The 16,571-nt window shown below is 51.3% G+C and overlaps 1 protein-coding gene across 15 annotated transcripts in view; it reads left to right on the forward strand.

Moving 5' to 3' along the window:
- The window catches only part of H6PD (hexose-6-phosphate dehydrogenase/glucose 1-dehydrogenase), a 44,475-nt gene extending 28,238 nt beyond the window's left edge, over nucleotides 1-16,237 (forward strand). For 2 of the 15 annotated variants that reach the window (XM_064281225.1, XM_064281227.1), the window contains 2 exons: nucleotides 6,352-6,621; nucleotides 7,998-16,237. In XM_064281225.1, the coding sequence (XP_064137295.1) occupies nucleotides 6,352-6,621; nucleotides 7,998-9,361 (1,634 nt within the window). In that variant the 3' untranslated portion in view covers nucleotides 9,362-16,237. The remainder of the gene's footprint in view (nucleotides 1-6,351; nucleotides 6,622-7,997) is intronic. The other 13 variants (XR_010321290.1, XR_010321293.1, XR_010321288.1 and 10 more) reach the window with 13 other exon arrangements.
- Nucleotides 16,238-16,571: the final 334 nt, after the last annotated feature.

Raw genomic sequence — 16,571 nt, forward strand, 5'->3', positions numbered from 1 at the left:
GATGGGCCCACACAGGTCCATGCAGGGGTGAAAGGTATTCAAAGTCCACGGACCATTTGTGCCTGGACAGGAGCCACTTCTGTCCTGAACTCTCCAGCTTGGTGGAGTTGGAAGATTATCTTTTCCCCTAATTGTGAATTTATTCCTTCTCCAAGGCCAGGAGAATGGCTCAGGATGCACAGCAGAACCTATCTCAGGTGCAGGGAAATTGACAGCTACTGAAGCCAGCTTGGGGGCTAGGGGCACAGTAAAATAAATGCAAGTACTTAGCTTTTGCCGAGAGTGCTGTTCTTCTCTGATTCTGGAGGTGTGAGTAGGCTGTGCGGCTCACTGTCTCTCCCTGAGGAAACCACATCCCAAACACTACCACCAGCCCTGCCATAGTTGCACCAGGGGATTGTGCCTGAGGGGCGCTTGTTCTTGCCGAGTCAGGTCCGGCAATTCTCACTGCTTCTGAACTGTCTCTCCCTCCCCCTGCTGCTCAGGCCGATTTTGTAACTTTGCCTTTGATGTTCAGGGCCCCTAGCTTGTCATATATATAATCATTCCACTTGTTTTTTCGGGTCTTTGTTTGTAAGAGGGATCACCGGAAGCGTCTGACTACTCTGCCGTCTTGGCCCCACCTCACCCCTAGGACCCATTTGGGTTTGCTTGTTCAAATTAAATATTGACTAGAGACAAGATGAAAAAGAATGTTTGCAAAATGTATGTAAGATATATAGAACTATGACATAACAAACACCAGTGTACCCACCTATCAAATCAGTTTTTTAAAATTTTTGTTTTGTTAAGAATATACACAACAACCCCTCCGCCACAAAAAAAAGTAGTGCCGTCAAGTCAATTCCTACTTAGCAACCCTGTAGGACAGAGTAGAACTGCCTCATAGGGTTTCCAAGGAGCGCCGGGTGGATTCGAACTGCCAACCTTCTGGTTAGCAACTATAGCGCTTAACCACTATGCCACCAGAGTTTCCATACACAGCAAAGCATACATCAATTCAACAGTTTCGATGTGTACAATTCAGTGACATTGATTATATTCTTTGAGTTATGCAACCATTCTCACCCTCCTTTTCTGAGTTGTTCCTCCCCTATTAACGTAAACTCACTGCCCCCGAGGTTCCTACCTAATCCTTCCAGTTGCTGTTCTCACTTTGATCCTGTGTAGGTAGTTCTTAAAAGAGCATAATGCTCAAGGCCGACATTCTTTACTAGTTAAGCTAAACTATTGTTTGGTTTTAAGAGGACTTCAGGGGATTTTTTTTTTTTAAGAACTTTATCATCCCCTGTGCACCGCCCCCCTCCCCCCCATCTCCTTTCCTTCACTATTCCAAATTTGGGGAAGATTTTTCCCTTCCTTCTCTTTATTGTTTCGATGTATGTTTGGTTCCCTAAATAACATATTGTTCAATTTTGAATAGGAGTCATACTCCATCTAAGTAAGCGTGACTCTTTTCGTCTCTTTATCTTGTGTTCTGGACAATTTCTTTGCATCTGCCTTCTATTAACTGATTCTTTCCAACTGCCCTGGTTGCACAATGGTCAAGTGCTTGGCTGCTAACTGAAAGGTTGGTGATTCAAACCCACGCAGCAACTTCTCAAGAGAAAGACCTGGCGATCTGCTCGCATAAAGACTACAGCCTGGAAAACCCTAGCGGACAGTTTTTCTCTGTCACATTGGGTTGCTATGAGTAGGAATCAACTTGATGGCACCCAATAACAACACTGAATTTCTAATTTCCAACCGTATTTTTCATTTCTTGAAATTCTGTTCATTTCTGTGACTTTGTACCCTAATTTCAAAATTAATTTTGATTTTATCAAAGTAACTCTCTTAGTTATCTACTGCTGCTATGACAGAAATACCACAAGTGGATGGCTTTAACAAAGGGAAGTTTATTCTCTCGTAGTCTAGGCAGCTAAAGTCCAAATTCAGGGTGCCAGCTCCGGAAGAAGGCTTTCTCTCTCTGTCAGCTCTGGGGAAAGGTCCTTGTCATTAATCTTCCCTGGTCAAGGAGCTTCTCAGCACAGGGACCCCAGGTCCAAAGGACACGCTATTCTCCTGGCTCTTGCTTCTTGGTGGTATGAGGTCCCCATGTCTCTCTGCTTGCTTCTCTCTTTTACATCTCAAAAGAGTTTGGTTTAAGACACAATCTAATCTCGTAAATGGAATCCTGCCTCATTGCTGTAACTGCCGGTAATCTCATCTCATTAACATCATGAAGGTAGGATTTACAACACGTGGGAAAATCACATCAGATCACAAAATGGTTGACACTCACACAATCTGAGAACCATGGCCTAGCCAAGTTGACACATATTTTGGGGGGACACAATTCAATCTATGACAATAACTGTGCCTCTTTCCCATGATATGGCGTCTTTTAGGTTCACCCTCGATGGCTGCATGTATGCGTGTTCCCTGCTGTGTAGCACTTCACCGAGTGAATGTAGCTCTGCCTTAGGTGCGAGGGATGCAGCAGGGAGCACAGAGACAGTGCCTGCTCTTGTGGAGCTCAAAGGGTAGCAGGGAAGAGAGACAAAAGTTACAGCCAGCTGGCCTGGGAGAAGACAGGGCACTCCAGAAGGCTGGGCCAAGAGTCGGTAAAATCTCTTAGATGCTGACACCTGAGGAGTAAGTAGGAGTTAGCTGGTGAAAGACCAATCCCAGGTAATGAATAATTTTGGCATAGCTTTCGGTAAATGATTGTTCTTCATGTTACAACATCAGGCCTTCTCTGTCTGTTGTTGCTGTTGGGTGTCATCAAGTCGATTCTGATTAATAGTGACCCTATGTGATAGAGTAGAGCTACCCCATAGGGTTTCCTAGGTTGTAATTTTTATGGGTGCAAAGACCTCAAGTTAGAAAACCAAAATGGAAGAACATGCTTGGCATTTCTCAAGCTAAAAGAGCTGAAGAAAAAAGTTCAAGCCTCCAGTTGCAATATTGAAGAATTCTACGGGGAAGATATTGAACAACACAGAAAGCATCAAATAAAGACGGAAGGAATACATGGAGTCACTGTACCAAAAAGAATTGGTTGACATTCAGCCATTTCAGGAGGCAGCATGTGATCAAAAACCAATGATGCCGAAGGAAGAAGTCCAAGATGCACAGAAGACACTGGAAAAAAACAGGTCTCCAGGAATTGATGGAATACCAATTGAGGTGTTTCAACAAACAGATGCAGTGCTGGAAGTGCTCACTTGTCTATGCCAAGAAATTTGGAAGACAGCTACCTGACAAGATGACTGGAAGAGATCCATATTTGTGCCCATTCCAAAGAAAGGTGATCTAGCAGAATGTGGAAATTATCAAACAATATCATTAATATTATACGCAAGTAAAATTTTGCTGAAGATAATTCAAAAATGTTTGCAGCAATACATTGACAGGGAACTGCTAGAAAGTCAAGCCATATTAGAAGAGGATGTAGAACAAGGGATATCATTGCTGATGTCAGAGGGACCTTGGCTGAAAGCAGAGAATACCAGAAAGATGTTTATCTGTGTTTTATCGACTATGCTAAGGCATTCAACTGTGTGGATCATAACAAATTATGGATAACATTGCGGAGAGTGGAAATTCCGGAACACTTAATTGTGCTCATGCGGAACCTGTAGATAGCCCAAGAGGCAGCTGTTCGAACAGAACAAGGGGAAACTGTGTGGTTTAAAATCAGGGAAGGTGTGCGTCAGGGTTGTATCCTTTCACCATACTTATGCAATCCGTGTCCTGCGCAAATAATCCAAGAAGCTGGACTGTATGAAGAACGTGGCATCAGGATTGGAGGAAGACTCATTAAAGATCTGCATTATTTATGTGACATAACATTACTTGCTGAAAATGAAGAGGACTTAAAGCACTTACTGATCAGGATCAAAGATTACAGCCTTCAGCATGGATTACACCTCAACATACAAAAATCCTCATGACTGGACCAATAAACAACATCATGATAAATGGAGAAAATATTGAGCTTGTCAAGAATTTAATTTTACTTGGATCCGTAGTCAATCCCCATGGAAGCAGCAGCCGTGAACTCAGACAACATATTGCATTTGGCATATCTGCTGCTAAAGAGCTCTTTAAAGTGTTAAAAAGCAAGGCTGTCACTTTGAGGACAAAGGTGCACCTGACCCAAGCCATGCTGTGTTCAATCACCTTATATATGCATGTGGAAGCTGAACAATGAATAAGACCGAAGAAGAGCTGATGCCTTTGATTTCTGGTGTTGGTGAAGAATACTGAATATACCATGGCCTGTAAGAAGAACCAAAAATCTGTCTTGAAAGAAGTACAGCCAGAATGCTCCTTAGAAGCAAGGATGGCAAGACTTTGTCTCACGTACTTTGGACATGGTATCAGGAGGAACCAGTCCCTGGAGAAGGACATCAAGCTTTGTAAAGTAGAGGGTCAGCGAAAAAGAGGAAGACCCTCAATGAGATGGGTTAACACAGTGGCTGTAACAATGGGCTCAAAGATAGGAAGGATTTTGAGGATGGCACAGGACCAGACAGCATTACGTTCTGTTGTACGTAGGGTCTCTGTGAGTTGGAACTGACTCCACGGCAGTTAACAAAAACAACCAACAGTCTTTATGGGAACAGATCACCAGGTCTTCTCTCCCATGGAGTGGCTGGTGGGTTCAAATTGCTGAGTGCTTAACCGTTGTGCCAACAGGGTTGTGAATTGACCTGGGTATTTGTGAAATAGAAACTCCACCATATGAAGTGCTGTGCACTTGAATCCAAGCTTTAAGACTCTAGGGCTTATGAATTCAGGTCATTTGGTCATTCACACTTGTGTTCCCGAGGGAGGGAGTCTGGGGCAGTATGTGGTGACGAGAGTGTCTCTGGAGTCCACTGTGGGCTCAGCTCCTGGCCCACCCTGGCTGGCCTGGTCACTTAACCTCCTTCTTCACGTGCACAGACAGCCTCAGTCCCTGCAGGGTGGGAGAGCTGTGCATGTGAATAGGAGTGGTGAAAGGGGCTTGAGCCATGCACCCACCCGCAGCAAGCATTGGTATAGTCACGGTCGTTATTCCGGGTGCTGGGTTTTGGCTCTGTGTTCCCTGAGTTACTTCCTTTCACCCTCACGGTAACCCTGTCCACCTGCCAACCAGACATCTCTACCGGAGTGTCTGAAGTGTAAACCTACCTGAAACGGAGCTCATGACTCCTCTCCCAGTGAGCGGCTTCTCCCCCAGTCTTCCTTTCTCTGTAAATGGCACCCCCCGCCTCCGCCTCAGCCAGTTGCTGAGCCCAGAGTTCTAGGTGTTATCATTGGTTCCTCCTTGTTGCTTGTGAGTACCACACTCAATCAGCAAGCCCAGTCAGTGCCCTCTCCAGAGCTCACTTTGCATCTTCCACTCCATCTTCATTATCTTCATCCACCCCCTCCCCAGGTCTCTCTACCTCCCGGCAACTGCAGGGGCTTTCCCCCTGCTTTTCTCGCTTCTACAGCCTTCTCCCCCAGCAGGCCAGGACCACTTCTAAATACAGATCAGCTCTTGTTCTCCTGCTGCAGACCCTCAGTGGCTCTCCTGGAATTTGGGATAAAGCCTGCCTCCTGACCTTGTCCTCCTGCACCCCTGCAGCCGTCTCTAACCTCACCCCAAATGCTCCCTTCTGCTCACCTTTGCCCCTGCATGCCCAAACCTTTACTGCCTCAGGCTTTTGCACAGGAGGTTCCTGCATTCACAGGGCTCCCCTGGCTTTGTGCACGGCTGGCTTTCTCCCCCTCAGGTCTCAGAGGGGCCTTCTTGTTTATCCTCAATAAGTAACCTCCCATTATCCCCTGTCTCAATATCTTTCCCTCCCTCCCTTCCTTCAGTGGCAGCTGAGGCAGGGACCTCGCCTGTCCCCTCAGCGCCTAAACATTGCCTGGCACATATGGGCATCTAGTATAACGGGGTGGCATTTGTTGGCCCCGTCGAATGGCAGGATGTAGAAATGGGCTCAGACGCCAAGTAACTCACCCAAGAGCACACAGCAGGAGCCAGCCGGCAGACTCAGGCCCTAACTATAATGCTGTGGCCTCTGAGAGTGGCCTCTGCCAGACGGGGCTGAGCAAGAGGGGTCACTGCTGGGCACCCAGACCAACGCCATGCAGGTCCCTGGAGGCCCAGGAATGACACTTCCCTCAGAGTGGCTTTCAGGGGAGGGCGGTGGCTCAGAGACCTCCTTCCTTGTCTGGTGGAGGCTTGCTCCAGCATTGCTGGTTTTTACAGGCTTCCTGGACTGGGGGTGAAGAAGCCAGGACAAGGATGTGGGTAGGGGTCTTGGTGCCCGTGGGAAAGCTGACATGGGGGCCCCCTGACAATCTCTCATCTCCCCTCCTGCCCAGGCCGCACGAGCTTCTATGAGGAGTATGGCGTCATCCGTGACGTCCTCCAGAACCACCTGACTGAGATCCTCACCCTTGTGGCCATGGAGCTGCCCTACAACGTCAGTGACACAGGGGCCGTGCTGCGGCACAAGCTCCAGGCTTTCCAGGCACTGCGGGGCCTGCGGAAGGGCAGCGCCGTGGTGGGCCAGTACCAGGCCTACGGCGAGCAGGTGCGCAGGGAGCTGCAGAAGCCAGACAGCTTCCAGAGCCTGACACCAACCTTTGCAGGTGGGCTTTGGGGCCGCCCGACCCACCGGAGCACCTCCCAAACCCAGGAGCCCTTGGTTTGGGTTGGAAGGGACCTGAGGTGGGGATTTCCACAAGGGGCTCAGTGGCAAGTGTGAACTGCCCCACCTGGGTCTCTGGTCTCTAACAGCTTAAAACACTACATCCCTGCTGGCCCCTCAGGGTGAAGGGCGTCCCTATGGTCTCCACGCCAGCCTCAGTTAGTCCAGGTTCACAGGTGTTCACTGGGGCTGGCTGTGTCAGACCCAGGCATGGAGCTTATGCCAAGCCACTAAATGGGCAGCAGACCTGCCCAGCCACAGTGGGGACCCTCCAGTGGGCAGACCCCTGGCTGGCCAGACAGATGCCACCAGAGCCATCTGGGAGAGCCCTGGGGGAGCCTGTCTTCCTGGAGGACAGCAGGCAATCACCACCACAGCACGAACAGCAGCTGTTTATTGAGCACTCACTGTGTACCAAGCATTTTCACACCTTATCTCATTTAATCCTCACACGCACACACACCCATGCGGCAGGTAAGATTATTACCCCATTTTATAGATGAGGAAGGTGAGGTTCGTGAAGTCATGAAAATGTGCCATGGTCGTGCGGAGAGAACGTGGGAAACCAGGTTTGGAGGGTGGGTCTGGCGCACGGTCAGAGTCTGGCTCTCACTACCAGGCTCCTGCTGCCGTCCACCTTACCCTGCAGACCACTCGTTAGTGACCCCTGGCCCCCCTGCATCTGACTTCGCTTGAGGCACATGCACATCCCGAGTGCTCCACAAATAGAAGGGAAGCCCTTTTCTCTGTAGGACCCCCCAAGAGTCAGAACCTCCCCACCCTGCCCCATGACAAGACTTCTCCTTTTAGAGTCTCGAGGCTGGCAACGCTCAGCCCAGCTCTCCATGTTGTGTGGACTGTAACTTTATGAGGTGCCTCAAAGGAGGTGGGTGTCACAGCGATGTGAAGGCCCAGGGGCCGACATTCTCAGTCTGGCAGGAAAGAGACTGGAATGGGGGCGGGGGCGAAAGGTCAGGGAATCAGTAGAGGCCGTACCGTAGATACCAGCTGCCATGGAGTCAGTTCCAACTCATGGAGACGCCACGTGTGTCAGAGTAGAACTGTGCTCCACTGAGTTTTTAATGGCTGATTTTTTTGGAAGTAGAGTGCCAGGCATTTCTTCCAAGGCACCTCTGGGTGGACTTGAACCTCCAACTTTTGGTTAGCAGCTGAGCATGTTCACCTTTTGCACCCCAGGGACTCCTAGTACAGGGCAAGGGCCTCTCAGGCAGTGGGGTGGCCCAAGGAGGGGCTCAGAGAGGGCAGTGTCCTTGTACTGTGCTGGAGTGTCACCCCTCCTGCTCTCTGTCCCCTCAGGTGTCCTTGTTCATATTGACAATGTTCGCTGGGAGGGCGTCCCTTTCGTCCTGATGTCCGGCAAAGCCTTGGATGAGAGAGTGGGCTATGTGCGGGTCCTCTTCAGGAACCAGGCATACTGTGCCCAGAGCGAGAGGCACTGGGCCGCGGGCCAGAGCCAGTGCCTGCCTCGGCAGGTTGTCTTCTACATTGGGCATGGCGACCTGGGCAGCCCCGCTGTGCTGGTCAGCCGGAACCTGCCCAGGCCCACGCTGCCCTCTGACAGCTGGAAGGAGGTGGAAGGCCGGCCTGGGCTCCGCCTCTTTGGCTGCCCTCTGTCTGATTTCTATGCCTATAGCCCCGTGAGGGAGCGGGATGCCTACTCCATCCTCATCTCACACATCTTCCATGGCCGCAAGGACTCCTTCATCACCACGGAGAACCTGCTGGCTTCCTGGCATTTCTGGACGCCCCTGCTGGACAGCCTGGCCCGTGAGGCCCCACGCCACTACCCGGGAGGAGCCAAGAATGAGCACTTGTTGGACTTTGAGTTCAGTGGCAGCCAGCTGTCCTTTTCCCAGCAGCAGCTGGAGCAGCTGGTGCCTGGACCTGGTGCTGCCCCAATGCCCCGTGACTTCCGGGTCCTCAAGGCCACGTACCGTGAGAGCCCGCTGATCTTGGCCTGGGCCGAGGAGCTGATCGCTAAGCTGGCCAATGACATTGAGGCCACAGCTATGCGAGCAGTGCAGCGCTTTGGTGAGTTCCACCTGGCCCTCTCAGGTGGCTCAAGCCCTGTGGCCCTGTTCCAGCAGCTGGCCCTGCGGCACTTTGGCTTCCCCTGGGCCCATACACATCTGTGGCTGGTGGACGAGCGCTGCGTCCCACCCACGGACCCGGAGTCCAATTTCCGGGGCCTGCAGGCCCACCTGCTGCAGCACATCCGTGTCCCCTACTTCAATATCCACCCCATGCCCGTGCGCCTGCATCAGGGCCTCTGTGCCGAGGAAGACCAGGGCAGCCAGCTCTATGCCCGGGAGATCGCCGCCCAGGTCACCAACAGCAGCTTTGACCTGGTGCTGCTAGGCATGGGGGACGATGGGCACACGGCCTCACTCTTCCCTCAGTCGTCTACTGGCCTGGATGGCAAGCAACTGGTCGTGCTGACCACGAGCCCTGTCCAGCCACACCAGCGCATGAGCATCAGCCTGGCCCTCATAAACCGGGCCAAGAAGGTGGCCGTCCTGGTCATAGGCAGGATGAAGCACGAGATCACCATGCTGGTGAGCCGGGTGGGCCAGGAGCCCAAGAAGTGGCCCATCTCGGGTGTCCTGCCAACTTCGGGCCAGCTGGTATGGTACATGGACTATGAGGCATTTCTGGGATGAGGACACCTGTGCCCTCTGCTGAAAAGCCCAGGCTTGCTCCCCTGCTCTCTCCCTCCCCGCTCAGCCACCTGCCCCACATGCCCTGGGTCTCTGCAGTCTGGTGCCCCAGGGCCAGACCCCTGAAGAGGGAAGGAAGAGGCCCTCTCCATTTGTCTAGTTGTTGCAGGTAGACACAGAAACAAGGACAGGATCCATCCCTGCTCATGGGAAGCTTCAAACCTAGGTTGGGAGAGCAAACATTCACCCTAAAAAAGAACCTACAACTGCCGTTTACACACTAACACCCACCAGCACAAAACAAGATGGTGTGAAAGTTCAAAGAGGGAGCTCAGGGACAAAGGGTAATCAGGAAGTACTTCCTGGAGGAAGTGGCCCTGGGACTAGCTCCTGTGGAACACAAGACCACGGCCTGGAGAGGAGGGGGCCCAGCATCCACACTGGGCAGAGGCCTCTGCGGCTCTGGGCTGGCCAAGCCCTGTACCCTCTCTGTCCTTTCCCTCCTGACCCTCCACCATCCTCTCCTCTTGGTGGCTGCCTCCACGGGCTCCGTCTCTCTGGAATCCTCCCTCCTCCATCTTGTCTGTGGAGGAGGTCTGCCTGGTGCTCTGTCTCTGTGCTGCCCTTCAGAAACCACACACAGACTCCATTTGCAACGTGGCTGGTAATCACTTCGGGAAAACGGATGAGGGGCGATAACAGTTATGCAGACGCAGATACTAGGATGCTACAGAGTTTCCAGAAATCTCAAAGCTGTTGTTTGGAGCACCTTTCATGGTTGATGAACTTCTTTGCGTGGAGGACAGCTTCCTCAGGGAGCACCCTTGCCCTCCGCCCCCACGCCTTCCTCTGGCCATACACCAGGAGACACAACTGAGTGCAGGTGATCAGGCCATCCCAGGGATACCCCTTTAAGAGGGCTGTTTACATCTTGGGGGACTGCTGAGTGGGTGTTCCTGCCCTCAGCCTCTCTTGTTTTACTAGGTGAGATCCCATGAAACCAGCCATTCCCTGATAGTGACGTCAGGTGATGCTAAGCCATGCAGGCAGCTCTGATGGGATGAACGGGAGGCAGGCTTCCTGGTGGGACAGCTGTAGTTCCCAGGCAGCACAGTGGCCCTGTCATCTGTGCCAGGGAGTGGCAGTGCAGCCTCTCGGTGGTAGCACCTGAGCCTGCCCACCTTCTGCCTGCTGGCCCCTTCTGCCGCCGCTCATGTCACCATTGACACACTCTTAAATTTGGGAAAATCAATAGGTGCCTTCTTGTTAGCATAGGTTGGGTCCCGGGGCCAACAATACCTGCTTCTTGGAAACGCCCAAGAGGGTCTCTGAAATCTTAACAAAAAACAAATACGCGTGGTACACATTTAAATTTTATTTCAACTTTCCACATAGTTACGCCCCCCAAGGTATGACCGTACAAGAATAAGATAGGTTTTCCGTGACTGTTATCCCTATTCTGAGTCACACTTTGTATCAGGCAAATAACACACTTTGCATGTCACACAGAATTTTGGAAGAGAGGGCGTTTGTTTGGCAAGCAAGGAGCATCCCTAAATCTTTCTCGCCTTTTGAATGTTTACACTTTCCACAAGGCTGCAGGTTGAGAAGTGTTACTTTCATGTGAGATGTTTGTATGCAAAAGGGTTGGGCCAGGGGCTCAAGGCACTCTTGTTAAAAGTCAGCTTACTCCGGTCTCCAGCGACTCAGTCCAAACAGAACACCTCTCTTTATACGAAGATAGCTGACCTTGGCAGGACAGAACCAGGTGCCCGGGGTAGAGAATCCTACTCCCTGTTGGTGGTCAGCTTTTGAGCTGTTTTGCATCTGGTGGGTGGAGCCTCAGGAGTGGACACGTGATTGCAGGTTAGATTCCACCTCTGACCACATGAGGGCGCTCTTGCGCCATCTTTGACCAGTTGGCCGGTTCGTGTGCGGTTATTTGCGTTTCCGCATTTTCTTTCCTGGGTCCTTGGCCCTAGCACGCCCTCATCTGTTCCTTAGGAACTTCCTCCTCTGTGCTTGCAACACCAGAGAGCGAGGGGCCTTCATGTGCCCAGGCCTCACCGCAGGGCAAGGGTGAGCAGGCTTTTGATGTCACCATTTCTGAATAACCGTGAGTCATGCTGGGCCTGAGCTAGGATATCCTGTTCTTACTCAGGAGAGTGCCTGCATCAAAATGTGCTCTTTATCTGTGACGACCGTGGGGATGAGGGTGGGGTGAGGGCAAGAGATACCAAAGACTTCCTTTCCAGAATCAAGTGTTTTCTTAAAATCACATGGGGCGAGTCCACACTGAGTGACATTGTTGGTGTCCCTTTGTTCTCTGTTACGAAGGGGACACTCAGAACCGCGCCATCTTGGCAGCTGGTCTCAAACCTCGGACCATGATCCATGATAGGACACACACATTACACCATGAGTGAGTACTCATATTTGTGTATAAATCTGTGTTGCAAACAGAAGATTCTCGGGGGATTCTTACCCTCAGGACCTGGGCTAACTTCTGGTTTCCATTTGAAAAAAAAAATTGTTGCAATCCATTAAATTGAGTTGGTATGTAGTTTGAAAAATACTGCTCTTAACCATTACGTGCTCAGCTGCTAACCGAGAAAAGTTGGTGGTTCGAATGCACCTGACAACTCCTTGGAGGAAAGACCTGGCAATTTGCTTCCTTCTGTAAAGATTATGGCCCAGAAGTCTTTGGGCTCTGGGGCAGTTCTGCTCTCTTAGAGGAGGTCGCTATGAATCAAAAATGGACTTGATGGCACCCAACAACGGTCGGCTTCCTTCCCTGATGCGCAGGGCCTTTTTGGAACTTAGCAGTGACTCTCAATCTAGGCTGCTCCCGGCATCTTAGCTCACGCTCATAGGAGGCTGCTGCAGGGCTGGCTCAGTGGTGAGGGAATGGGATGATCTTTCTGTTAGGTGAAGGCGTGGCTCCCAGGGCTGCTAGGATCTCCGCACCTGTTCACCCGACGGGAGCAGGAGGATAGGCAGCGAAGAAGCTGTTGTCAGAGGCGTGGAGGTTACCTGAGTGATCGTTACACATCAACAGGCTCAAAACCAAACCCTTTACTTAGCACCGTCTTGTTTGTTGATGTTAACCCCCCCCCCAAAAAAAACCCCACTGCTGTCCAGTTGATTCCAACTCATAGCGACCCTATAGGACAGAGTAGAACTGCCCGGTAGAGTTTCCAAGGAGCACCTGCCGTATTCAAACTGCCAGCTTCTTGGTTAGCAGCTGTAGCACTTAACGACTTCGCCACCACGGTTTCCTTGTTGCTGTTAGGTGCTGTCAATTAGGTTCCGACTCATCGTGACCCTGTATGTACAGCAGAACAAAGCACTGCCCGGTCCTGTGCCATTCTCACAATCATTATTCATCTCATTGAGGGGCTTCCTCTTTTCCGATGACCCTCCACTTTACCAAGCACGATGTCTTTCTCCAGGGACTTCTCCATCTTGTTTACTTCTTGTAATAACCCTGTGAGGTGAGTGGTGGGATCCTCACCAACAATTATGAAACTGAACCCCAGGTTAAGGAACCGCTACCTGAAAATGCACCATGAGGAACTACGCTTAGAAGGCAAGTGCTGGGGATCAGGGAGCCCCAGGTCCTCAGGGCCGGGCAGTGCTACCCAGAGCACCGGTTCCCTGATGGGGAGAGAGGCTTCCCGTGAGGAGCCTCGAATGTGCGTATTTATGCTTCTGCATGGTAGACCCTCTTTGGGGGCCTTGTCAGTTAATGAGCACCTCTAGTGCCAGCAGCGTGGCCATTCCTTTTGGGGAAAGAATCGAGGGGCTTTCCAGGTGGTTGTGCGCTAGATTCTGGTTTGAATTACCGTGAGTGACAGTACCCTAGTCTTGGTTTTCCCACCAGCTTCTCCTTGCTCTGCCGACTCATAGCCCTTTATTCCTATTCTTGGACCTCCAAAGAAACAGTGTAATCAAAGTTTCCACAAACCCAGCATTGCTGGGAATATCCCCTCGCGTGTTTTCATTCTAGAACTTTCAGGCCTGGGACCGATCCCTCTCCTGGGTGCTTCTTTTTGCTTCATTTGGCTTTCCTCCTTCTCCGGTCCTTACGGGGACAACCCAGGGAACAAGCTGGGGTGGTGTGGTAGGTCAAGAAAGTAATGTTGCAAAGCAGAGCTTATATAAAATCTGGAGAGGTTATTTCCTGGAATTTAGTTTTGTAGAAAAAAGAAGTTTCTTCCTGAAAGTATCTGCAGCTTCACACAGCAACCTCTTTGCCGCAGCTGTCCCCAGCTTAATTTTTGTCATGAGCACATGCTGTCCCTGCAGGTCTCCATCCGCTGGTGGAGAAGCTGCTTGGCAGGGTCTCGGTGTCAGGACCTAACACCCTAACACCGCAGTGAGACGAGGGCGAGGGAGGATGGTGGCAACGCAATTGCCAGCGTCCACCCTGCAAAGGCTGACCTTGGGGGTGGGGGGGCTTGAGAGGATGCTGCCTCCGAGGTCACTGGGAGCGTGGCCTCTGGACACCACCCACCCCTGGCCGAGCCCCTGCGAAACTGAAGAATGTGCCTGTTCATTTGCTCCCATGGGAGCGCTGTGACCCTGCCCTGAGCCACATAGGTAGGGAACCTGCAGCAGGTGCTGGGGCCACTTGCGGAGGTGCCAATCACTGTGTGACATTTCCCAGGGGGAGGAGGTGGTCCCTTCCGCCTCATCCGCATCTGGCAGCTCGTTAGAGCTTGAGGGGGCACCTGAGATGTAGTGTCGTGTGCAGGGTAGTATCATCCAGTGATCCACACATCTCCGTTGGTGCTGCAGTCCCTCGAACTGCCTCGTGGGAAGTGCAGACTTAACCCCTTCACAGTCCTGCCTGCCCTGATCTTCTGCCCGCTGGCTGCAGTGTCAGCCCAGGCATCCACCTGTGTGGCGCGTTCTGCCTAAGCTCATGTGGGTGGCTGAGGGGACACTAGTTTGTGCTCTGTGCAGTGTGTGAAGCTGCCACAGAGCATGCAAGCCCCACTGCCTGCCCTTCGCACTCCGAAGACACTCCTGCCTCCCTGGAGGCCAGTGGGAGCCCAAGCCAGCCTATGTTCCCAGAAGCCCTGCAAGAGCAGATGTCCTCCAGGTGCACGCACAGGCTCTGCCCTCCAGAATCTCACACCTGGCCTCGAGGCAGCTCAGGGCTGGTGAGAGCAATCAGGATTCCTCCGCTTACTGCCAAGCCAGGTGCCAACCTCTGACGCTGTCGTCAGCACCAGACAGACTCGGCAGATTTGGGGATGCTTTTCTGAAATTACAGCAGAACATGGGGAAGATGATCCGTTTGATGATACTTCCTCTCCAGTCAGCTTTCAGGAACATGTCTGTTTGCAAAGCAGGTCGTTGGGTATGTGCATGTCAGAAAAGGAAGGGGATTTTGAATATTTGACAAATTATGCTTCTCTCTTGTTTTTTTTTTATTCTCTAGGATGATCTTTGTTTAAAGCCCCTGCTTTGCTCCCAGGTGTTCGAAGGGAAGCCTTGCATCTTTTCAGTCCCTGTGCCGTGAGGAGGAGGAAACACATTTTCGTTTGCTGAGAGCTGTCTGGAGTATATTTAAGCGGCTAATAGTTAGCTTTGAAAACAGATGTGTAACCAGGCATTACATACATTTGTCAGTTTGGATCCTTAGCTACACCCCTAGAGAAGCCTAGAAGGGTCAGTTATAACAGCTCGAAACCAGTTCTCGTGGCGTCAGCTCTGATTCACAGCAACCCCATGTGTGTCAGAGTAGGACTATGCTCCCTGGGGGTTTTAATGGCTGATTTTTCTATATCACTTGGCCTTTTTTCCATGGTGCCTGTAAGTGGACTTGAACCTCTAACCTTTCAGTTAGCAGCCAAGTGTGTTAACTGTTTCACCACCCATAAAAACCATTGCCTTTGAGTCGATTCCAACTCATAGCAACCCTGTAGGACAGAGTAGAACTGCCCCGTAGGGTTTCCAAGGGTGTAATCTTTATGGAAGCAGACTGCCCCATCCTTCTCCCATGGAGCGGCTGGTCATTTTGAATTGTGACCTTTCTCGTTAGCAGCAGAGCACTTAAACCACAGCACCACCAGGGACTCCTATAACCTTACGAGGTACGTAAGTAGAAGAGGAAAGGACCTGGATTAGCTGATCATCGAGAGCCCACCTCCATCCAGTTCTCTGGCATGTGGCCTCTCTGGTCCTTTCCCTCTCCCATTCTGTCCATTTGGAAGAGTCAGGGTAGAGCCGACACCAGGGGCAGAGCTTCTGCTGTCACAGAGCTCATCCCTGCCCCCTTGCCTGAGGGGAAAGTCTTGTTTACAGGTGGAAAAGGTCAGGGCGTACTGTGCTTAGGAGGCTGTTCCCAGCAAGAGACCTAGCTTGGGGGTGGGGGTGAGGGGTAGACGCTGCAATCACATGTCTCGCAATCAGAGTTGGTTCGTCCTATTCTCTGCCCCACCTGGGAAGCTCAGAGTACTGGGATCCTGTCAGTCCAGGAGAAGGGGACTGTGCTTGTTAAGGTTGTGTGTCAACTTGGCTGGGCCGTGGTACTCAGTGGTTTGGCAGGAGCCATTTCCTTGAGATAAATCTCTCTCTCTCTCTTTCTTTCTCTGGTTTTACTTGTAGAGAACTCAGCGTGTGACAGGGACCGCCTGCTCCCTGGCGGGGGTGGGAGGAGAGTGGGCATGAAAATCTCTCTCTGCCAGGGCAGCGAAGATTGGCCGTGTTTTTTTTTTGTCAGAGACACTGCCCCTGGTTTTTGCGGAAACACTGGAAACTTTAAGATGCCTCGGGATGAGACACATTCAGAACAGTTTTTAAAATGCCTTTTGTATGTCACATGGAAAATTTATTTTTTAAACAATAAAACTGTTTTACCAAAATCTATGCTTTGAATCTTTCTTTGAGAGATGGAGCGGCTTGGCTTGTGGACCTCGTGACTCTGCCATGTGTTTCCCAGGGGAAGGGCCAGGGCTTGGTCAGGGTCCTGGAGTTGTAATTGAACGAGGGTTCTTGTCCCGTCCTATTAGCTGACTGAAATAAGACAGACGTCACACCACCAATTGCAAGGGAAACAGTGGAAATTTATTGTTTGTGCAAACAAGAAGCAACATGGGGCCTAGCAGCCAAAAGACCACTTGCTCCCAGCCCCAGGGGAGCTTGGAGCTTTTATGTCCTGTAGTCCCCAGGGGGTGGAATTGGTTCCCAAAATCCGACACCC

The sequence above is a fragment of the Loxodonta africana genome, chromosome 3 (assembly GCF_030014295.1).
Source record: "Loxodonta africana isolate mLoxAfr1 chromosome 3, mLoxAfr1.hap2, whole genome shotgun sequence".
Lineage (NCBI taxonomy): Eukaryota > Metazoa > Chordata > Mammalia > Proboscidea > Elephantidae > Loxodonta > Loxodonta africana.